General features: G+C 47.7%; 2 protein-coding genes, 1 non-coding gene and 1 pseudogene across 5 annotated transcripts in view; 3 read left to right on the plus strand and 1 right to left on the minus strand.

Moving 5' to 3' along the window:
- LOC119399012 (diacylglycerol lipase-beta) overlaps positions 1 to 2799 on the plus strand; it is a 33178-nt gene extending 30379 nt beyond the window's left edge. Inside the window, exons 13-14 of the mRNA XM_049417501.1 lie at positions 552 to 672; positions 1282 to 2799. Coding sequence (XP_049273458.1) covers positions 552 to 672; positions 1282 to 1411 — 251 coding nt within the window. The 3' untranslated portion in view covers positions 1412 to 2799. The remainder of the gene's footprint in view (positions 1 to 551; positions 673 to 1281) is intronic.
- A 1530-nt stretch (positions 2800 to 4329) lies between these two features.
- Positions 4330 to 9752, plus strand: LOC119399013 (uncharacterized protein K02A2.6-like; annotated as a pseudogene).
- A 1878-nt stretch (positions 9753 to 11630) lies between these two features.
- Trnas-uga (transfer RNA serine (anticodon UGA)) lies at positions 11631 to 11712 on the minus strand. Its single transcript has one exon. It is a non-coding gene; the product is annotated as a tRNA-Ser (tRNA).
- Positions 11713 to 11902: 190 nt separating this feature from the next.
- The window catches only part of LOC119399911 (cytosolic endo-beta-N-acetylglucosaminidase), a 195389-nt gene continuing 183683 nt past the window's right edge, over positions 11903 to 23608 (plus strand). For 2 of the 3 annotated variants that reach the window (XM_049417896.1, XM_037666803.2), the window contains exons 1-5: positions 12116 to 13112; positions 15196 to 15344; positions 16210 to 16358; positions 18559 to 18876; positions 21159 to 21262. In XM_049417896.1, coding sequence (XP_049273853.1) covers positions 12925 to 13112; positions 15196 to 15344; positions 16210 to 16358; positions 18559 to 18876; positions 21159 to 21262 — 908 coding nt within the window. In that variant the 5' untranslated portion in view covers positions 12116 to 12924. Of the gene's footprint in view, positions 12089 to 12115; positions 13113 to 15195; positions 15345 to 16209; positions 16359 to 18558; positions 18877 to 21158; positions 21263 to 23608 lie in introns of those variants that run through there. The other variant, XM_037666804.2, reaches the window with a different exon arrangement.

Genomic DNA, 23608 nt, shown 5'->3' on the forward strand with positions numbered 1-23608 from the left:
TCACATGTTGGGGCGACTCAGTAGGCTGCACTCTCATTGCGCAATGCTCCCTCCAAACTTTCTCTTCCTTCCATGTTGTTACAAAACTGTGTGGGTGGTGTTTGGGTGTAGGGTATATGCGTGTACTGAGGTATTTTGTAAATAATTTGAGGGGAGGTGGGTGGTTGCACACATGACCACATGACGCACATGTGACACACATGACAGATGCGCAGCTACACCGATTGATTCATGCAGCGTTTGCAGCAGTTCATGTACTGTTATCCAACATATATATTGTAAGTGTTTCTCATATGAGCCTCCGAAACGTCTAATCTGGCTAACTTAGGATTTCAGACTAGCGCCAAGTAGTGTTACATGTCTGATAGCGCAAATAATAAAGGACGCTGCTATTACAGTTGGTTGCATTGAAATATCGGAGGCGGTAGTTGCCATTTGCCGGCTGCATGCACCGGGTTGTGAAGAGGAGCTTAATAGTTCTCATGTCGTTTCAAGCGTGTATGAAGCTGCTGGCTGATTGACCCGTTTGTTCGCCCATTACTGTTCCGCACAGGGAGTCGAACCGGCGTCCCTCGATCTCATCCTGGACAAGGGGGTTCCCGCGATCGAATGGCCCGAGATGCACATGCCCGGCAAGATCCTACACTTCATCAGGGAAGGAAAGCGAGCAGAGTAAGTGCAATTAGCACTTTGACGAATAGCGCAACGAACGCGGACAGGGAGGGCACAAGAACACATGTAGGACGGGCGCACACTTCCAACTGTTCCAGAAAGCCATTACAAGCGTATGCACATCCTTTTAATGTGCCACACAAAGTTTCGCCAAAGAAATGAGTTGCTAACATAGAAGCGTGATACCCATGAACTTATCAATGTAAAAAATTGAATCATAACCCCACAACGACGAACTAACCGGTCCAATTCAAAGTTTTATTGCAATGCCGCACATGATGCATGGGTGGATTGGAGTTGCTTAGCTTTCGATACCGAGGCAGCTATGTAAGGATAATTAAAGCGTAAATGTTAATCGTGTATAGGGCAAATGCGCATGTTGGACGCGAGTCCAGAAAGCTGATTGGGTCGATAAGACATTGATGTGATGACAGCATCAAATTTCTAGACATTTAGAAATCGAGCGGTTTTGGTAACCGTTGCGAGAGTAAGCGTTGATCCTCGAGGCTCTTATTCGTGACTCGATGTGTAATGAAGATCCACGGTGTGCACACACCCGCGCATGCTGGTGTATGTAATGCCGCTGCAACGTTTCCCTCTTCTCCGCAGGTACCAGATGTTCTGGACGTCTCCGGAGTACTTCGACCACCTCGTGGTCAGTCCGCGCTGCTTCAAGGACCACATGCCGGACGTCGTCTACGACGCGCTGCGAAGCGTCTGCACCGTCACGGCGCTCTGACCATGCCGACGCTGTGTTCTCGTACGCCGACTGCGACCAACAGACAACAACAACAACAACAACAAAAAAAAAAACAGACTTTGAAGCGAAACGCGCGGTTCACCGAAGCTCGGAGCCCATCAAATTTCGCGATGTTGAAGCGAGGAGAACGCCTGATTGTGAGCGCCTGTGTTTGAACGCTCGAGTGCGAACGGCTGTGTGTTTAACGCCCCGCGTTGGCAAACAAGGTGTAATCTACATACGGGTCCAGCAGAAGTTGCTCACGATTAACCAAAGAACTGAATGTGAGCTTCATCATTCCGAGAGGAATTCCAGTACCTCTCTTCCCTAACCACAACCCAGTGGTTTGTGCCATCTGTGACCACCAGGGATCGCTGCAAAAGCCGTATGCGATCGTGCACGTGTCGTGTCATGGCTACGTCGAGTATGTGTCGAAGTACTCTTGGTAGGCTATTAACGGATCTTCCAGAGGACCTGAAGTGTTGCGAAGGGTCTGAAGTGGAAGCTGCTTGAAGGAGCTAGAGCTTTCGCGTGACGACCCGGTGACTCGGACGTCACAGAGAAGTTCGTCGAATTTTACGCACGGAAGAGTACGCGAGAGTCGCATTTTCACGATGTCGTAATCATCACGCTGCATCTGCATGGCTGATATTTAATCTATGGGTAACAAGAAAGCATTCCCCGAAGACTTTTAGTTTTAGAGAGAGAACTCTACTACACCATGCCTCCCAAGGTCATTCACCGCGTCGCAATGACCTTGAGCCGCTGGAGCGCGAGCCACCGGAGCGCAAGCGTGGCAGGCGTGACGTCACGCCACGTGATCCACTGCGGAGAGGCATCGCAGTGCCGCGGCACTACGTCACTAGGCGAAGGTAAACCACCAACAGAAGCTGCGTCAAACGTGCCTCATCGGCTGACTTATCGTCACTGCGTCTCGTGCGAGTGTGAGTGCAGACACATATATACACATTTTGACTGGTTAATTTGTTCGTGTGTGGATAGTCGCGTAGTTCGTGGTGGACATACTGAAAAACAATTGCGGAGCTCTGTATTGCTCCGTATTTCGTTTTGTGTGAATAACCGCGAAATTCGTGAAGCAATGGCCAGCATTGTGCGCTTAGAGGACAACTGCGCTGACTTCCATCCAACCGAGTTGTCACTTTGCGCAACTCCATATTCTTTACCATTTTTTTTCTGTTTCTTAGCGTAAAGCCAACGTTCCGACGAATTTCTCAGTTGTTGGCCTGGCAAAATACTAGACGCCTCGTCCGAACGCTTGCTTTACGCTAAGGACTTCCTTGTGCAGCCACTGTTGAGCCCATCAGCCTTGTGTTACAGCTCCATTCACCCGCCCCATAAACTAGAAAAGCAGCGAAGTGCTCTTGTAACTCCTTTATGAGAAAGTAAACACTTGATATGGGAGTTACACCCAACTTTGACTCCATTTTTATTCTGCCATGGCAATGTATAATACATTATATACGTGGTGCCATATTATAGCGCGGTGTGATATTACAGTGTAATGTAATATTATAGGCCACATGCATGTGACCTATAATGTAACATCTTCAGATCTCGCTCCCTAAGACGTAGGAGCGCGGATACAGAAGAGGAGTGGGGGTGAGGAGGGGGGGGGGGGCTGATGTTCTGTTCCTTTTATTTTTGAATACATACCAAGAAGAGGACCTATGAGGTCCTCCCATAAGCTGACTCCCCTTCGGAAATAACGCTGCATCCGCACCTAGGTACACCCTATATAAGGGCAACGGTGTTCTTGCAACCCTTTTGACGGAATAACTGCTTTATCCGGGAGCACAAACCACATTTGACTCCATTTTTGGAGTTTTCGTGGACGATCAGCGTAAAAAGTACTCCATCGGAAAGTGCAGCTATCGGGAGTAGAGCCAGCTTATGAGGGAGTTTACTCTCATAAAAGAGTTTGAGGCATCCCACCTTAAGCCCGTCACACGGGTCTTCAAGTGACTGACAATAAAATTTGATCAACAAGTGTATGCATTGAATTCGTTAGCGCTTGCAAGTGCATCACGTGCACAGAATAAGTGCTGCCTCATGCCTGAAGCCGTGTTGCATTCTGTCAGACCGTGAAAAGGTAATGATATCTGTAGTACTCTCGTGAAAATGATCCTCCCTACTGTACGAACGGTTATACGCCCCCCCCCCCCAAAAAAGGGGGGGGGGGGTGCATGCATGCAGCAATCTTGTGTCAGTTTGTGCCTTCCAGCATACCTTCTGAAGACGAAGCATTATACCTCAAGAATTCCTAAGTACACGGTGTAGACCTTTTCAACGGAAAGAGGGAGCACCTCCTTTCTGGACTGTTGCACAGGAGTACAAAGGCTGACGTCACTGCCTACGCAGTGCATTTTTAAGGAGTCAAGTATATTTCCAAGTATATGCCCAGAGGGGATTATAGCGGCACACCGGGAGCCTTCGTTGAAAAGATGCATAAGAGAAAAATTTTTTCTCGGAGACCTGTGCACCAATGAAATAAGCCGACATTTTATTGCAATCAGAGAAAAAAAAATTGAAATGTGCACACTGTTGGAAGAGATAATTAAACTTCATTTTACGACCAGCTGTGCCTTCGCTTCGCCCAGAGGTGAGTGACTTCCTTGTTTTCCAGGTAGCCATGGCTTGTAGCCGACGTCCGAGCCCTGTCGACCAGCCCGAGCTGGCCCTCAGGGTTTAGTGACGTCAGCAACGCCTCCCACTGGTCGTCCGGATTTTGTTGTACGCTCCGTTCGTCTACGGGCGGGATGCCTGGTTTGTGTCCACATACCATGTGGTACAGGGTGTTAGCATCCTCCGGGCAGTACCTGCAGTTCCTGCTGAAGTTGCCGGGGTACATTGCGTGGAGTAGCCAAGGAGGTTTAAAACCTCCTTGGGAGTAGCGTACCATGCGGATAGGTGCCTGCCTGGAGCCTTTTCCAAGTCACTGCTTGCTCTCTAGTCAGCCTTTTGTGAGCAAGTGGGTAGTGGCGCCGTTGTCGCAGCCCGACAGCGTACTGAAGAACCAAGGTTACAGCTCCGTAATTCAGCAACAAAAACGAAATCACGATTCTCTTAACTGCCCCTAATATTATGCCCAAAGCCGAAAAAAAGAAAAACAACCTGTAAAATATACCACTATACAGCGAAATCTCGTTGATATGTTTTTCGCGGAAACCGGAAAATAAAACGTATTGCGCAAAAATCTTATTAACCAAAAGGTTAAAAAAAAAAAGAGGAAAATATACATACTCCATGAGCAACTCACTTTTATTGAGCAAGATTGAAGTAGCTGGTCAATTAGCGCCGTACTTTCTTCCTTTCAAGATCTAGGAGTAAATTATTCTGAAAAGTAAAAAAAAAAAACAAAAGAAAGAGAAGCTCCAATTTAGCTCACTCAGCTCTGCATTTGCGACGAAGCTACGAAGTGCGTCCATGGGCATCCGGAAGGGGGTGCAAGGGGGGGCGGCTGCGGCTGCCCCCCCCCCCCCCCCCCCCCTTGGAATTTCGGATAATATTTTCTATGCAGTTGCGATAAGCTACACAGCTTGATTAGCACACATCAGGTCCTGGCCTTCAGGTTTGCCATTCAATTTCGCGCGTTACAAAACTACTGACTAATCTTGCCTGTCATGTCACGGCAGTGAAAGAAAGGCTGCCAGTGCTGAATGCCCCCCCCCCCCCCCCCACTTGCGTATGCACCCCCCTGCAAAAAGTTCTGCGGACGCCCTCGAGTGCGTCCGAGTGTGGCTGCGCCTGGCAGCGATCTTTTCACTGCAAAACCGATGCTGCTGCGGCTTGAAACGTGCAGATCGTGACTTCTCGGAACGCGGTTTGAGCTAGCATATCGAAGAACAAACGTAGGACTTCTAGACATGTCGGTCAAGATCCACTTTTGCAGTCGTATTATCCTATCTTGAGCAAAAATGTGATCATATTAAACGCATGAAAATGCATTATATTTCCAAGAGATGTTGGCAGAGAAGAAAAAGAAAAACGTATCAGGCCGAAAAACGTATTATCATACCAACGATATTCCACTGTATAACTGTAACGAGCGTGTGGCGCCCTGCCTAGCCTAGTTTCATGACCTCGCCAGGTTCGGCAGGCAACCTTGGTCGTGCGGGAAGAATAAACACTGACGAGCGCGGCTCGGCAGTCAGTAGCTGTTACCCCGCCATGCGTTTGGGTCGTCCTTGTTAGAGCGCGGGCGCCTCGGCCCCCCTCGTCCGCGGTCCCGGGGCGGATCGTGACACTGGCGACGAGTACAGTCAACGTGTCGACCCAGGCCATCGAGAGCGGCAAAACAACGCCCCCCGCATCTGCCGCCATGCCGCTGTACGGAAGGCTCGAGCCGTTCGAGGGAGACGGGTCCGCCTGGCCCATCTATGAGGAGCAAGTTCACGTGTTTTTCCGCGCTAACGACACGCCCGAGGAGAAACAGCGGGACATTTTCCTGGCAAGTTGCGGAACCCAAGTCTTCAGTCTCCTGCTCGACCTCCTAAAGCCGGCTACACCGCATACCAAGACGCTCAGCGAGCTGCTCACTACCCTGCGCTCGCACTTCAGTCCGGCGTCGTCCACGCTAATGGAGCGTTTCCGCTTCAACAACCGGAGCCGCCGGGAAGGGGAGAGCCTCGGGCAGTTCGTCGCCGCGCTACGAGGTTTGGCGAGTACCTGCGCTTTCGGGGACCAGCTGGACTCGCTGCTACGGGACCGTTTCGTCTGCGGCATAAACAGCCCCGCCATGCAGACACGTCTCCTGGAACTTCCCGACCCCTCGCTGGACGACGTGGTGAAAGCAGCGCTGGCGATGGACGCGGCGACAAAAGACGCCGGCGAGATTGCGCGTGCGGCGTCAACAGAAGCGGCGGTCAACAAGATGGTGGCAAGGGACGGTATATGCAGTCGCTGCGGTGACGCCCATTCCCCCTCACAGTGCCAGTTCGTACATTCGCAGTGCTTCACGTGCGGAAAAACGGGGCACCTTGCACGAGTATGCCGAACGGGGAAGCAGAACAGCGCACCACAGCAGCAGCCTGGATCAAGCCCAGGTTCCACAACAGCCCGCGGTCAGGGTAGGCGTCGCAAGTGGCGGCGGGGACGTGCGGCAGCAGGCTCGGGTTCCTCCGCGGCCAGGCTCAACGTCGTGTCCGAGAACCCGCCGATTTTCGACATGTGGCACACAGGCCTTGTCCCGTCGTCTGTGCCGCCTTACGTGCTGACCGTCGAAGTTTGCGGGCGCCCCATTTCCATGGAACTGGACACGGGGGCCAGTGTGTCGGTCATGGCTGGCAAACTTTTCAAAAGGACCTTCCCCGGAGTGGCCGTCGAGGCTTCAGGCGTCATGCTGCGGAGTTACTCTGGAGAGCTTTCCCAGGTCGAAGGCCAGGCCCAGGTCAGCGTTCGTTTTGGCAACAGGGAAGCAACCCTTCCTCTGTATTTGACCAAGGGGTCATCACCGACGCTGCTCGGCAGAAATTGGATTTGCGCACTGGGTGTTCGGCTGCCAGAAGGCCAGGAAGCAGCCCTACATGGCTTACAAGACATCCCGAGCCTCCTAACAGATTTCCAGTCACTGTTCCAGCCAGGGGTGGGCACATTCGCCGGTACGACTGCTGGCATCCATGTACCCGAGGGAGTCCGGCCTCGGTTTTTCAAGCCTCGCCCGCTGCCGTTCGCACTGAAGGACGGGGTAACCCAGGAGCTGCAACGGTTACAGCGAGAAGGCATCCTGGTACCAGTTAAGACTGCGGAGTGGGCCGCTCCCATCGTTCCAGTCCCCAAGCGAGATGGTAGCGTCAGAATCTGTGGGGATTTCAAGGTTACGATCAACCCCGTCGCTACCGTCGAAAAGTACCCCCTGCCTCGGATTGAAGATCTCTGGTCGGCTTTGTCTGGTGGCCAGAAGTTCACGAAGCTCGACCTCAGAGACGCGTACCAGCAGTTGGTGCTCCAGGAGGCCTCACGGAAGTATGTCACGATATCGACAACTATGGGGCTTTTCCAGTATACGCGTTTACCATTTGGAGTGACCTCGGCACCAGCCATCTTTCAGAGAGAGATGGACAACCTCTTCAGGGGCATGAAGCACGTGGCAGTGTACTTGGACGACATCCTCGTCACCGGTATTGACGATGGAGACCACATGCAGAATCTGCACAACGTGCTGGCCCGACTTCAGGATGCTGGTCTCAAGCTCAAGCGGGAAAAGTGCGTGTTCATGGTTCCCAGTGTAGAATACCTCGGACACGTCATCTCCCAAGCCGGCCTGACTCCGGCCCCCCGCAAAGTTGAGGCTGTTCTGAAGGCGCCGAAGCCCCGAAACAAGAAAGAGCTGCAAAGCTACCTTGGTCTCATCAATTTCTACAGGAGGTTCCTGCCCAACCTGTCTGCGCATCTACAGCCACTGCACATTCTGCTTCGAGATGGCCAGCATTGGGTGTGGAAGAAGGAGCAGGACGTGGCCTTTGAGCACAGTAAACAGCTAATCACCAAGGCACCGGTGCTGGTGCACTTCGATCCAGCCAAGCCTGTTGTCCTTACTGTAGATGCATCACCCTATGGTGTAGGAGCCGTCCTAGCGCACAGAGACAAGGATGGCCAAGAACGCCCGGTGTCGTTTGCTTCTCGACGTCTTCACACAGCAGAGCAGCGTTACAGCCACCTGGACAAGGAAGGCCTCGCCCTCATGTTTGGCGTCGAGCGTTTTCACCAGTACCTGTGGGGCCGAAAGTTCGAGGCAGTGACGGACCACAAACCACTGCTGGGGCTACTGGGGCCAGACAAGGCGGTCCCCGTGCAGGCATCACCTCGAGTGGTACGATGGGCCTTGAAGCTGGCGGCCTACAGCTACCAGTTGGTGTACCGTCCGGGAAAAGACCTGGGACCTGCCGATGCCCTGAGCCGGTTGCCGCTGCCAGAGGTGCCTGCTGCTGTTCCAGAGCCAGCTGAAGTGCTCATGCTGGAGCATGCGTACCCAGAGGTACTCTCCAGGTCTGCTGTGTCGCAGGCGACCAGTCGGGACCCGGTCCTGTCCCAGGTGGTGAAGGCAGTATCCCGAGGGGAGGAGTTGGTGCAGCAGCCCTACAGCCACAAGGCCGCTGAGCTGAGCCTGGAGCAGGGCTGCCTACTTTGGGGTTCCAGGGTGGTGATCCCACAAAGTCTCCGGTCCAGGGTCCTGCAGTTGCTGCACGCGGGGCATCCTGGTGTGGAAAAGACAAAGATGGTGGCCCGGTCCCACGTTTGGTGGCCTGGACTGGACCAGGACATCGCTCACATGGTGCAGAGCTGCCAAGTCTGCCAGGAACATCAACGGGCCTCGCGTCATGTGGAGATCACCCCATGGCCATTCCCACAGAGGCCCTGGTCCCGCCTTCACGTGGATTTTGGGGGCCCCTTCAAAGGCCACTACTTCCTGGTGGTAGTCGACGCATTTTCAAAGTGGGTAGAAGTCCTACCTGTCACCACTCCGTCAGCAGGTGCGACCATTGCAGCACTTCGGCAGGTTTTTGCAGCCCAGGGGCTGCCGGACATCATAGTCTCCGATAATGGGCCCGCTTTCGCCAGCGCAGAGTACCTGGCCTGGCTGACAAAGAACGGAATCCGCCGAATGATGGTTCCTCCGTACCACCCTGCTTCAAACGGTGCAGCTGAGCGGGTGGTGCAGACTATTAAGGACAAACTTAAGAAGAGCCAGGCTGGGGATTTCCGTACGCAGGTCGCCCGCATACTCTTCCAGTACCGGACTACACCTCATGATGTCACCGGCCGTGCCCCCTGTGAGCTTCTGCTGGGACGGATGGTGAAGACACCGTTGGACATTCTGCATCCAGACCTCCGGTCTACGGCGCTCCTCAAACAGCTGAAGCAGAAGCTGGCTGCTGACAAAGGGTGCCGTCCTTGGCCATTGCCGGAGCCTGGAGTGCCAGTATTCGCCAGGAATTTCCGTTCTGGCCCACCTTGGTCTGCTCGACAAGTGGTCTCGCCTGCAAGCTCCTCCTCTCTGCTCGTACGAATGCAGGATGGAACCACATGGCACCGGCATGCTGACCATGTGAGGGCTAACCGCGGGACCTGGCTTGCATCCACGGCAACACCAGTTGCGGCCAGTGAGACAGCCATTTCGCAAGGGACAGGCGCCTCCAGTGGTGCGCCACTAGTTGGGCCACCGGCAAGTTCAGTGCCATCTCTGCCAACCACAGCAGTGTCCCAGGAGGAATCAAGCGTGGCACAGGCAGCACCTGGTGCTACAGCACCTAGTCCCTCAACACCTGTACCCAGGCGGAGCAATCGACGACGAAGGGCACCAGACCGCTTTTCGCCTACCTAAATGAACGTCGAACCGGCTGGGACTTGTATTTTTTTTATGTTGTGTACAATAACTGGGGGTGAGGGGTGTAACGAGCGTGTGGCGCCCTGCCTAGCCTAGTTTCATGACCTCGCCAGGTTCGGCAGGCAACCTTGGTCGTGCGGGAAGAATAAACACTGACGAGCGCGGCTCGGCAGTCAGTAGCTGTTACCCCGCCATGCGTTTGGGTCGTCCTTGTTAGAGCGCGGGCGCCTCGGCCCCCCTCGTCCGCGGTCCCGGGGCGGATCGTGACAATAACAATAATACGAAGCATTACGGTTGCCTAGCTCTCCGCAAGATAATTCCAATTTTGCTCAAGTTTGGTCTACCTAAAAAAAAAAGAACCTTCTTTCTTTCACAAATCTTACAAACTAAGCGTACTTTCCGAAACTAGCCACCACAAAGCAAATTCCGCTGCAGCTGAATAGATGAAGCTGTAGATCACAATGCAAAATGACAAACAAACTTACTTGGCAGCTGAAGCCAGCTGCTCAGCACTTCGACCCACTGTTACATTTTTGCAGCAAACCAAATTAGGACACATATAATATTGAACTCATGCTTTGACTGATATTAGCGGACTTCGATCTAAATTACTTTTCGCTAAAATTGGGACCGGAGTTTTTTTTTTTTTTGAAAGTGAGCTTTTTCAAAGAAAACTCGCTTCTTTCACTACCGTTTTCTTCTTTGCGTTGTCTACAGGAAGACAATCTTTCGCAAAAAGCTTGCATTCTATATATGACACTTCTTTTTGAAGTTTCTATGCGAAATAATAATAATAAAAAAAAAACGTGCTAACCGCATCGAATTTAGCTTCTTTATTTGGGCCATGTTTGCCATTTTTTCACATCTGTTTTCTTTTTTTGTCCAGCATAAGGAAAACATGCATGTAATTAAAAACGATGCGCACTAAAAATCATCAGAAAACATTTTCGGCGCAACGTTTATAGTTTGCAAAAAATTCGGCCGTGAAATCGGAAGCGGCCGCACCTTCAAATATATATATATTTTTTGGCGCGCTGGGAACATTTTACGAGAATTAAATGTTCCCAGCGCGCCAAATGTTGCAGGTAGGCGTGATTGGTATATATTGGTAATTATATCTTGATTAGTTTTTTTTTTTTTCTGCATGACATATTTGAAGGGTGTTTTAAAACTAACTGCCATTCTGAAGGCAGACATCAAGCGACAACTTCGGTAAGAATATCAAGGTGTTACTTATTTTTTTAGACAGTACAGTGGTACTGTCTACATTTTGTGCTCGCAGCAGCAACTGTTCGTATCGCCATCATCGACTAATAAACTTTATTGATCTTAGGAGCAGGCGAGATTTTCGCCCACTGTGGGCGGCGTCCTCAGCATGCCTGGATCCTGACAGCTCGGCAGCAGCCGAATATGATATCCAAATGGCCTAATCATTGGCTAATCATGAAAAAAATGGACTAATCATATTTTAATTACTTACTTTACGGTACATATGCTCATTTACGAATTGAACCGTGGAAGCGCGTCCGCCGCATGCGGCGATCGAGCCGCTTCCGGACGTCGATGATTTTGCTTTTTATTTATTTAATTTCTGCGCGCTTATGTAGGCGTGACACTGGAGACTGTTTAGACATGCCAAAGGTCTGCATTATGACGCTCTTAAATTGAGCTGATTTCCTCCCGAGTTCGCTTAACAGTTTTTGCAGTCAAAGTGTAAGGGTTGAAGAAGCGCTGTTCAGTGGTGCTAATTTTTTTCTTTCATGCGCGTAGGCTGAAAAAAAAGATGAAGACAGTATGTTACACTTTCAAAGAATACATGCACTATCATATTTAAAAAAGAAAACGAAAAAAAAAAAAAATTAGCTGTGCTATTTGCGCAGTCGGCAGGATTCGAACCTGCGCGGGAAGATCCCAATGGATTTCAAGTCCATCGCCTTAACCACTCGGCCACGACTGCGACGAAAATTGGGCTCCTACGAGCACATTATAAGGACACGGGGTGAAGTGAATGGCATTGTAGTAAGTTTCGATTGAGTTTTAGCCTATATAAAATAATACTACACAACCCATTAGGTTACAACTTAATTTCGTACGTATGTAAGCGGCACTCCGATCGCTGACCTACAGTACGCTCCGTAATCAGAGACTCGCCGTCACCGAGCGACATTCGCGAAGCATTTGCCGATTGCTCACAGCGAAAAAAAAACATTGTCAAACTGCGTCGACATCAAACAGTAATCGATTGACCTTGTTTACCTTAGCCTTCCGCCGTGCAGCCGTTGAAAAAAATGCAATCGCCCGGTCTCACGACGTCGGACTCCGTTGGTGTTCACGTACAACCGCCGGCATCTCGCTAAGCGCACTCAGGCACCCGTTGAATACCTTCGCTTTCTTTTGGCCGCTATGTATTCGGGTGTGTGCCGACAGATCTAAGTACATCTATTTCCGTAACAACGAAAAAGTGCCGCGTCTCTCAAACGCAACGCGCACGCGCTATCACGTGCTTTTTCGATCGCGATCGAGCCCGATCGGGATCGGATTTCTCGACCGTTGATTGGATATCATTCACAGCTTGTTAAGAGGAGCCAATCACGAACGAGAAATTGGATCGCGAATCAAGCCAATGCCTCCTTGATCAAGCCCGTTCGCGATCGAATGCGACCGTGTGAAACGAGACCCATTCAACCGATTTTATTCAGTAGCATTCAGAAATGACATTGACCAACGATTGGATCGTCTAGCTGCATTAGTTCAAATTACAAATAGCGTCGCTTTAGCTCTTTTCGTTTTGTTTGACAGGTTGAAATGAAGGAAAACGCGACGTTTCTAATAACGCATCCCGACTTCGTGCGAGATCATCGCTACCTGTTCGGTTCGAGGATGACGTCTTGGCTGAAGCACCGATTTAAACCTCAGCAAGTGGGTTGCGCCAACTTGAGTGTCTGAGGAACAACAACGCGAGGAAAATGGCGAAGAAGAAGAAAAAGAAGCGTGCCAATCGCCAAGGTGGCTGCCTTTTGAGCCGTACCTCTAGGACCTAACTGCTTCACTTTGGTATTTAGAAGTAGTATTAACGGTCTCGCACCCCACGCGGTCCGTGCGCGCGCAGCGTACTTTCGACGTTTGCCAGCGTACTCAAACCGAAGCCGCGCCTCGAATCCCAACTGCGATGCTTGTCCCGGAGGTGACCCCAGACAACGCCGTCACTCCGCTGGACACATTAGACCAGCTCCTCAACTTCAAGAGTCCGCCGCTGTGCGCCGTGCAGCCGCTGAGGGACGTCGCGCGTGGCAGACCTGAGGACCCGAAGACCCTCCTGTGTCACGATCACATACAGGGCTGCTACCAGCAAGACAGGTATAATAGTTGAACGCGTCATAGTTATGCATTGTTCAGCACTGTGTACTTGTGGCACCCCAGGTGCTGATGTTGAAGTAGGATGGCGGACTGGCCGAGTTGGTTGAAATGCATGGTTCTTGGACAGCAGCGCAAGGGGCGGTACCCAAGAAAGAGAAGACACATATACAACGCTGTATGAGCCTGCGCTTAACAGCGCCCGAGGTACGTGCATACTTGTCGCAAGACTGGCAAATCATGCGTGTGCACGAGTTCTTCACCGTGACTATCCATGCATGGCCACCAATAGGACTCTCAGTTGAGCTTTGGTACGACTAATGCCTGGCGGTTGTAGCCCATAAACACTCATCATGGAGGACGACAGGCAAACAACGAGTACAGAGACGAGGGCCAGACTGGTAGCACATGGGCTCGTAAACTTTCATCGCCAAGAAATGTTATATCGTGCATGATAATTATGACAGGAATAACGGAGACATCACTGTTTATTTCATCTTCTTCTCCTTCGCTGAGGTGACTGCCGAGCATCTGCCATCTCATGGCGCTGTAGTCAGCAGTGATGCCTTGTATAACATATGTGTCTTCTCTTTCTTGGGTCCCGTCCGTTGTGCTGCTGTTCAAGTACTGTGTTAATGCTAGAGTCCCATATTGCATGTGCACTGAGTTTGGTTGTTTTTGTGTAAGATGCAAGCAGTTTTAGTTGGTATGAAGTGGGTGCTATATTCCGAGACTTTTGAAAATGCCGTCATAATAGAACTTTCATTGAGTGCTGATTGGCTGGTTGAAGAAAGGGGGCCAGGTAATTGCTTCAGTCATTGGGCACATGAGAGTCTACGACACGTGAAGCAACACTGTCGCTGAAAGTTATTGTCTCAGAATATGGCGCCAATACTTAACTGCCATGCTATTGGCGTAATCTTCAATTTCACTGTGGGGATGGGATTGTGTCCCCCAATGGCTGGTTAAATCGTTCGTGTGTGAGGCAATTGCCTAAACTCACCAAGAATAGTGACTGCGTCGATTTGTGTAAATGCTTGTTCAGCATCATTGAAAAATAGAAGCGCAGCAAACACAGTCATGTAAGGAGAAACGTGACGACGCACGTACGAGTCCAAACTGGTAAAGGCACGTTGCTCTGAGGATTCCAAGGCTGACATAAGTGCCAGAACACACAGCCCACTATATGTGTGCAAAAGGGGCGAAACTTCTCATTATTCACAACTACATCTTAGAACGCTTATTTCGAGGCAAGGGTAGCACTTTCGATATAGCAGCAGGAGGAGTGTTATGACATCTTGGCATTTGACTGAGCCAAGCTCCGACAAGTGTTGCATTCGGAAGGTGCTTTACTTTTTTAAGGGTCCCCTAAACTAGAGTTCAAAGACGAGAGAGTGGTTTCTTTCTCTCCTTCGCTACCCATCACACAGGCGCTATCTCCTCCTCGCCACTTATTTCTTCATAAAGCATACATGTGGACAATGTCAGCACTAAGTGTTGAGCCTATCAGGATTTCGCACTTTTTGGCTACATATTGTTATCCCTGCTTGCACAGTCGAAAACGCACAAAACGAAGTGAAATCAGTTGATTGCGTACAATAGTCATGTGAGAAAAGGCAGGGCGGGCGTGCGACTGCATGGAAAAGCAGGGTGGGTAGCAGACAATTCGCAACTGATATCTCTCGTATATGGACCAATTGAGAGCTTATTTCCTCATGACGTCACGTGAACAGACTGCTGGCGTCACAAATAGTGCCAAAAAGACAGGAAACATCAGGAGAGAATAACATACTCATTCTTTGTATTTCCAGAGGTTGTTTAGGAGCTCTTTAACAGCTCTAGCAACTAGTGGTGACAACGTGGGTAGAGCGAATGAGAGCCTCAATGCCTCTGGCTGCTGCAGTGTGCCTGTAAGGTACACTGCGGCGTCCATCACGCGACTGAAGCAGAGTATGTCACCTTCATCTCAGACATAATGTGACGCAGATAGCAAATACACCCAACATGTATGAGGACGACGTGCTTGCCTTTATGGGTGCGCTACCTTAGTTCATACACTGACGGATTGCTCGCCTTATCTCCTTAGGTTCGTCCACGGTTGTGCCAACCCCAACAGCTACCGGTTTTACCACTGGCAAGTAATTGACAGCTTCGCCTATTATTCGCACTACATGGTCACCATCCCACCTCCCGGTTGGATATCGGCTGCCCACCGGCACGGCGTCAAAGTTTTAGGTGAGATATTGTATTGTGTCACACCTCATACGTCAATAATAACTGCCATTTGGGCATGTTGGTACAAGTTCATGATGGGAAAAGGGGTACTAAAAAGCAGAGATATAACAAGAAGACAGGACAAAGTGCCACTAAAAAATTAAGGCAGCTTTGCACTAGTGGTGTAAAGCCTAAAGGAAGCGTGGAGCTGGGCAGCCTTCCTTGTTCCTCTTCGGTTTTCTCTCTCTTTCCTCCTCGGTTTCTTTTGTTTTTTCTCTTTTCCTGTTTTTTTTCAGTCTTTTTTTCTCTCTTTATTTCTATTTATTTATATTTTTCTTCCTATAATTTTTCCCTTTCTTTATCTCGCTTTCTACTTCTCGCTTGCTTTCTTTTTTTTTCGATTTTTAGACGTGACTTTGCCTGCATTACGCCAAGCGACAACAGCATATGACAGTCCGGGCCCCTAAAGTGCTCCGCACCTAAAATGGAAGTTTTATTTAAGAAGAAGTGTTCTTGCATTCATGAGATACGTCCGTCATCGGTAGGCTTTTACTTGCGGTGTTATAACCTCAAGTGATTAGTACGTCTGGAGAAAGGAGTGCTGTTGCAAGATTTTGTGTGACTCTGCATATAACTGTCAGAGGTTGGGACAGTCGCGAACCACATTCCTAATACAGTGTGAGTTTGGTGCATCACCAGGAACACAGTCGGTAGTGTTCGCAAATTGTGCAACCTGCGCAGATTCATGTGGGATCTCGTGAAAGTTATCGTGTTCTTGGAAGTGATTCCTTGGGAATACCTGAACATCTTAAACGTAAACGTCGTAAACATCTTTTCGCGTAAACGAGCGACCCAAAACTGGCTTCATTTTGTTTTGGCTTTTCAGGAACCTTCTTTGTCAAGTCACGTGAGGGTGCTGCAGTTCTCGATCGAATCAGGCAGGACGACCTCCTGTCGAAAGTGGCGTCTCAGCTGGCTCTCATTGCAGCTCTCTCCCAGTTTGATGGATGGCTTATCGACATTGAGAGCAAGGTGGTGTGTATCGTTTAATTATTTAATTAATTCCTTTCTTTACTGCCCTTGCTGAGTGCAGGGCCATCACAGATGTTTGCTTTGATTTATGATGTGCGTACTCATAAAATTTTCCTTGTTAACCTTTGCTATTTTGTCAATGAACTGGGAACGTGGTGCAGTGTCAACTCCTGCCATTGACATGTCATGTGTCATTAGTGTGAACTGTCACACGTTCTTTAAATTGTCCTAGAACAACTAACGGAATCTGTTTTGTCTGAAGGGTGGTGTGTTGCACTCTCTGTACTCCCTCTCGCATATCGTCATCGACCTTGTGTAAATCGTTCCGCATAAGTGCCATTCTGAATGAAGCCAGCAACGGCACAAAATAGACAGCTAGTAGTGACACCAGCTTGCCCTGAATTTGTGGTTTTTCACGGGCGAAAGTTGGGTTCTTTGTTAAAGATAAATAACTGTATCCTAGAAGAGTCAGATATTAAATAGGAAGCTTCAAAAATTACCGAGACCTGTTGACCCAAGTAGAAAAGAGAGTGGGCTGAAATTTTTATGCTCCAACAATGTACCAGCACGAGGATTTCAATGAAAATTTCAAGTAGAAAATAGAACTTTGATCGTCATCCTTGTTTTAATTTTTAATATTCAACCAGTGCTGGTCAGTGGCGTAAATGCAGAAAAATCACAGGAGGGGGTAGACATCTTGCCATGGTGGCCATTTTGTTTTAATAAATACACTTTATTTTTAATTATACAAGAACTAAAATTATGCTTTCAAGAGAAAAAAAAAAGTTACCATGACCATCAATGCTCGGTCAGGGAAAACAGCACTGAGCAGTAATGTACAAGCGTGCGTTGCACAGTGAAGTTACTTTATAAGTGTAACTCGTAGGCATAGATCTAGCATATTTCCAGCTATCTCATTTGGGTTAAAGCACGAAATAAAAATAGTAGCACTTTTTGTTGTAACGCGTAGAGATACTGCTTTCCTTCAACTTTAGCTCCATTCCTCATCGTATATACCTGTTAAAAATAGCCTCCTATGTTTTACTCCTGGAGACATTTTTGCAAAGCACCTTTTTGTTCACCGACGATTTTTAAATAACACAATCATAGTCTGATAATCGCACATATATTTCGTTATGAATGGCTTCTGATAAATTGTCAACATGTAGCTGATCGGGCAGAAAGTGGCACGTCAAACGACTCATTGAACATGGCAGTGCCTACAGCCAAATGGTCGTATGCAACAGTACACCACCAAATGAAGTTAAATGAAGACACATTTAGTATGGATGGAAGTTCAATTCATGCAAACCTCATTGTGTCTTGCACTTTCTTAGCCATTCATCTTAAAGCCTATTAACTGCGCTAGTAAACGCGGACAAAGACGAGGGAAGACAGGACGCACGCAGACTCGCAACTGAACGTTTAATAGTTGAATGATGACACATATATAAGCTCTTTCTTAGCCCCTAGTTCACACAACTCTCAAAAACAAGTGATGTACCCAATTGTGTACAAAGTGTATCAGAGGGTTAAAGACAATATGCACCTATGTATATACATTTCCACTGCACATCTTACCAATAGTCTATATACATAAATGCCCATAGGTGTGCGTACAGGGGGAAAGGGGGGGTTCAGGGGGGGCGGCTGCCCCATTAATCATCCAAAGGGGGACGCCAATTCTGCTCCATACTTATATGCAGTCGGACCTTTCACTTGATTTTTTAATGCGAAAGGTTATGGCTATGCACGTTTCTTTGACAATAATGGCATCCAAGTACCCCCGATGTTGCACTCAAAGACCTGTTTACTTCCCAACCTTACCCCGGAAAGTCAGGGACCAATGGCAACAGGCCTGTGTGAGATGCACGTCATCGGTTCATTTTCATTTTTGCATCCATTGTGGAGCTCACTTTCTTTTGCACTCAGACAAAAAAAAGGGGGGAGGGAGGCAAGGGGAGGTAAAACTGCCCCCCCTCACCCCAATGAAGAAACCTGCACACACCCATGTGAATACCTTCATCTTCCATTTTCATTTTACGTGTACCTCAAGTTGCATGTCTTGACTACGTTTCCTCCTGTGGGTGGGAAGTCCAGAGAAGGTTTCCCGACTTCCCGGAATTCTTCACCCGACGTACCATATAGCACTGCGCGTCGGCAAAGACGCGCTAAAATAGAAGCGTGCCGCCCTTGCTTTCAGGAGAAGTGCCACGTTGGATTCCTCAAGGACTTGCTCCTCGCCATCGCCACGCAAACCCACCAGTCCGTGCCCGGTTCGTTGATCATCTGGTATGACAGCGTCGTGAACGATGGAGTGCTGGACTGGCAGAGCGAGCTGAATGAGAAAAACTGCGACTTCTTCGACCTTTGCGACGGAATATTCCTGAATTCGCGCTGGACCGAGGACATGCTCCAACAGTCGGCGTTCTTTGCGGGGGCCCGCAAAAGTGACGTCTACGTCGGCATTGACGTCTATGCACGGATGACGAGCTACATTGGTGGCTTTGAGACGTATAGGGTAAGTTAAGCCTGGTAGCCACCTTTTTGTGCCATTTTAAACTGTGAATTTAATGCTGTATACTGTGTTTCAATTTGTCACAGAACTTTCTCAAATGAAGACATACATTCACGATGCGTACTGAACTTTTTGAAGGAGTTGTAGGGAGTGTGTAGGCTTTTCGCTTACAGGGTCCCTGCCAACACTTCTTCAGTAGGGTCAGAAAACGCCGCCTATTGGTGGTCAAGGCTCCTGTGAAAATGAGAGCGAAACATTATAGCACCGAACGCGGCAGGAAATCTACAATTAACCTTTCAAAAACAGCCCGGAATTTCTCAGTCTTCTCTTGGCAAATTACGTCATCAACAGACCCAACTCCATCAACCAATGTCAGCCAATGGCCATATCCATCCCTCCGATGGATATGGCCATTGGCTGACTCGACGATCGCGAAAACATGCTCAAGGTTATGATGCGCGGCATGTAGCTTCTTACCCCTTTGTCATTCCCCCCCTTTGTAGCTTTCAGCACGCTCGTCGGGAAGAAAGTGCTTAAAATGTGTGACGAATCCCTGTAACTTCACTTGTACTTGACGGATTCAAGAAATTTTTGCAGAAATCGATTTGTGAGGCGATACACTCTGTTAGTGAGGTCATTCGATGATCACCAGTAGAAGTGTTGCAGGGACCCTTTAAGGTGTCTCCATATGGAGATGCAACATATTTTTCACTGTTTCAGTGTTGACAATGAAAAATTCTTGAACACGGCACTGCAGGTAAAAGCAACACTCTGCCAACCAAAAGCAATAGCATAAGCCACACTGGAGCACCGAGTAGTGCGAAACAAATGTTATCAAGAGCTTTATTGCCATGTTTGTTGAGAAGTCCGATGAGTTGCCCTGTATCAGTGCGGTTAATTTTTATTCCTCGGAGTGGCATAAACTGAACAATAACTAGCGCTTGCGACAAACATTTTATTGCTTTTGTACCTATTACTGGGCCTATATCCATAATCATTTCGATTTTTTAATAACGAGGACTGGCCTGTGGTGTCACATCTGTGATAATTTTTTTCTGCTAGATTTGAAGCATATTTTACGAAGAATATATAGAATTGGAAGATTTAAGAACTGTAAATCGCAGCTCGTGACTACAGAGGATTAAATGGTGAGAAATTTGCAAATGGAATGGGAGAAACAAGTATTCTAGATAAACAACATACAAATATTTAATCAAGTGTTGAACATTTTCTCACTGTAAAAAAGTGAAGGAGGAGTTTGTTTTATTCGCATGGAGCTTATCCGGTGAGATAAAAAGATATAGGCTTAAGTTTGTGACCCATGCATGCGCTGTGCTGTTTGATCCTTGTCATCCAGTCAACTGAGGAAATGGTATGGCACACTGTGATAATGAAACAAGTAGCACAGGCCATCAGATGCATGGAAAATGTTGTGTTAGCTGAAAGAGGGAGAGAAGCAGTGTGTTACATCATTTACTACATCGCTGTACTGTTACAACGTGGTTGCAGTGTGAACGACCCACAGCCGCATACATCACAAGTTTGTGTTGGCTGCCATGCTCTTTGCACGTGCTCCTGCCTCTCTCGACGTGCCTCGAAAACTGAAACTGCGACTGAATGCTACAAAAACGTCTCCAAATAATTCAACGTTGCACACTCAAAAAAAAACAAAGTTTCCAGTCGTGATAACGAAGTCACTACCTACTTAATGCAACAGAAGAAAAGACGCAAAACTTTTGTGTCAGTACTCCTTTAATACTTTGTCTAAATCAAGACAACAGACCCATGCATGTGCTTCACAAGAGTGAGGCATTCTTACCGAACGGGCAGCAATAATTGAACAGGATTTTCCTGCCTTGCGTGTTTGCTCAGAAACTGATTCCCCTGCTCGACAACTGTGGCCATTATGCAGTGAAATTATTCGGAGCTGTCCCCTTTCTTCTGTTGGTCTCTAGCCTTCAAGACATACAATGAACATTATCCCTTACTTATATGTCCTGACAAGACAAACTTACATATTCAAATGGTGAATTCTCGAATCAAACACAAATCGGATAGTGAGAACTATTCGATTTTGATGCAAATTTTTGAATTCCTGCACACCTCCAGAGAACTAACACGACTGAGTTCTTTCATCTTTTGGTGTTGTGTGGTACCTTGTGCAAGAGACGACTCTTGTAGGCTCCAGTGTCAGAATTGCATTTTATGGGGCTCACGAAAAACAAGTCTTCATTGGCTTCTTCACAAGCATTGACATTGCTTACGAAACGTTTGTTTCGTTTCAGGTAGTGGATACGGCACGTAGGCTCGGCTTGTCAGCAGCCATCTTTGGTGCCAGTTGGGCGTACGAGGCAAATGACAAGCGGAGGTTCGCGCAGAATCAGGGCCGGTGAGTACCGCAAATGTGGTTTACATGCAGTGAGTCTTACTGTGGATAACTTTGACGCAAACCTTGCTGGAGCATGCCTTCCTTCAAGGATGCAAGCAGTTTTTTATCCCCTTGAGGCGCAACGTCCACATATGTGGACGCAACTTCTTTTTGCCAGTTCTTTGGACTAGTGGTCGAGAAAGGGCAAGATACATCGCACATAGGATGGATTGAACCTCCTGTATAACCACTGTATCTTTCCTTAGTCTCAGTGTGCTGCATATGACTGCAGCTGACCATTTCGGTGAAGGCACTGCAATGTTTTGACTGCTCGGTTGACAGGCCACATTCCAAGACCAGCGTCAAAAGCATCCTTTTTCTTTGCTCTAAATGAACACAACCAAAAACGAATTGTGCATCTATTCTGAGCCTACGATTTGATTCTTTTATGTAAAAATGGAACATGACTGGCTGCAGAATATTAATATTTAACTACATGCTAATTAGGATTAATTACTAAACGTCGTGCAAAACCACATATTACTTCATTTTTTTATGTTGGAATGTAATATCGAGTGCCTTAGAACTATGTTGTGAGAATTTGACAAATTTGCAGACAGTTGATCATGATTCGCATCTGAAAGGGTTATTTCGTGTGCTGCATCTGACCAAATTACAATATAGATTTCTGTCGTACCTGTTCTACACAGGCACAAAAAGTGACTAAGTCGTCAACGCTTTCAGTTTCACAATGTCATTAATTTGGGCCGAGCTGCCACACGTTTGAATTTAATGTCATAGCTTGAGTTTGTTGCTGCCTCTTACAACGTGATGACCAACCGTAGCAGCTTCGACCATTGCATGGCAAATCCGAAACCCAAAAGCAATACTGCACCTTTTCAGTAATATTTGAGTGCAGACACATGGCACACGCACACACCCACACATTCAAGCACCAAATTTGTACAGTGCTGTGTGTTTGCACTCAAATATTTTTGAAGTGGTTTACCAACTAGCCCAGCAACAAGTTCTCTTAAAGAACATTGCACCCGTCATCTCGAAGCTGTATGTTGCAAAGCTGGGCTGAAGAAATTTGTAAGGTAAAACTCTTGAAATGAGCATTGTCGCTAAAATCTATGCGTGTGTAAAATACTTTTGCATGGGCAATACTATTTCCAATGCTTCAGTTATGATGCGCTGAACAACCTATGGCGTCGAGAGTACACAATTCGCAGTCTGTGGTATCATGCAAATGGCATTCAAACTTAAGGCATTGTGAAGCAAGACCATATGGTATGGGTATGAGTCTGAAAGATTAGATGTGCAGGATGTGTATTAGTCTGATAGGAGCTTGTATTTCTCTATATCAGTACATTAGAAGCTTGCACTGTAGACATATTAATTTGTAAATGGGCTAGATTAACCATATACAAGTTCCAAGGTTATTTGCAGCTGCGCATATACATTATGATAATGCTTACTATTAAGACCAATAGAAACACTACATGCTAGATCTTCCACCAGTTTATCAGAACTTTGTTCTTGTAAGTCATAGCAATCGGCTAAAGTCACGCGCATTAGCATTGGAAACCAGATTTTGGATTGGTTTTGATGAGACTTGATGTGCTAAGTTGTACTGATTGACCTCAATTAGGAGTCATTGGATGGACAATGCTATGAAATGGCACAACGCTTAGTAATAATTGCCCAATTATAATGCAAATTCTCCAAAATAAATTCATGCTGTCTGGTGCAAATTGACGAAGAGCAGCACTTAGCTCTAAAGAAATGCAATTTTGAATGAATTGGTCACGAGTAATAGTATATGTACCACTGAATCAATTTTAGCAAAGCCGCAGGAATGGCAATTCCCCCGATGCTCTCCGTGAATCGGTGTGAGCCAACATCACGCGAGTGGTACCGCGACTCAATAAGGCTTTCATTATCACTTTCTGGCTGACAAGGTCTCTATTCTTGCCCCAATTGACCAATTTATTATTATAGTAGTATCTCATTTACGGAAGCAATTCATTATTATGAAGGGATCTCAATTGTGGAAGCAATTTTGTTATTATAGAAGCATCTCATTTGCGGAATGAGATGCTTTATGGAAGCAGTTCACTATTACGTATCCTAGCTCGACCTAATCTTCCACTCTTGCATCCTTCTAATCTTTGTATGTAGAGAAAAGATTCGCATGCAGACACAGACACGAGCAGGGGGGTACAGACAACGCGAATGCCTCAAGTTACGTGACCTTGCCCAGAATTACGTGACGCATACTTATAACATTACTTTCACACATAACGCACAGTTTTTTGCTTCAAGCATGAAGAGAAACCTTTCTAGCATTTGTAGAGCCATGTA

This window comes from Rhipicephalus sanguineus, chromosome 7, assembly GCF_013339695.2.
Source record: "Rhipicephalus sanguineus isolate Rsan-2018 chromosome 7, BIME_Rsan_1.4, whole genome shotgun sequence".
Classification (NCBI taxonomy): domain Eukaryota; kingdom Metazoa; phylum Arthropoda; class Arachnida; order Ixodida; family Ixodidae; genus Rhipicephalus; species Rhipicephalus sanguineus.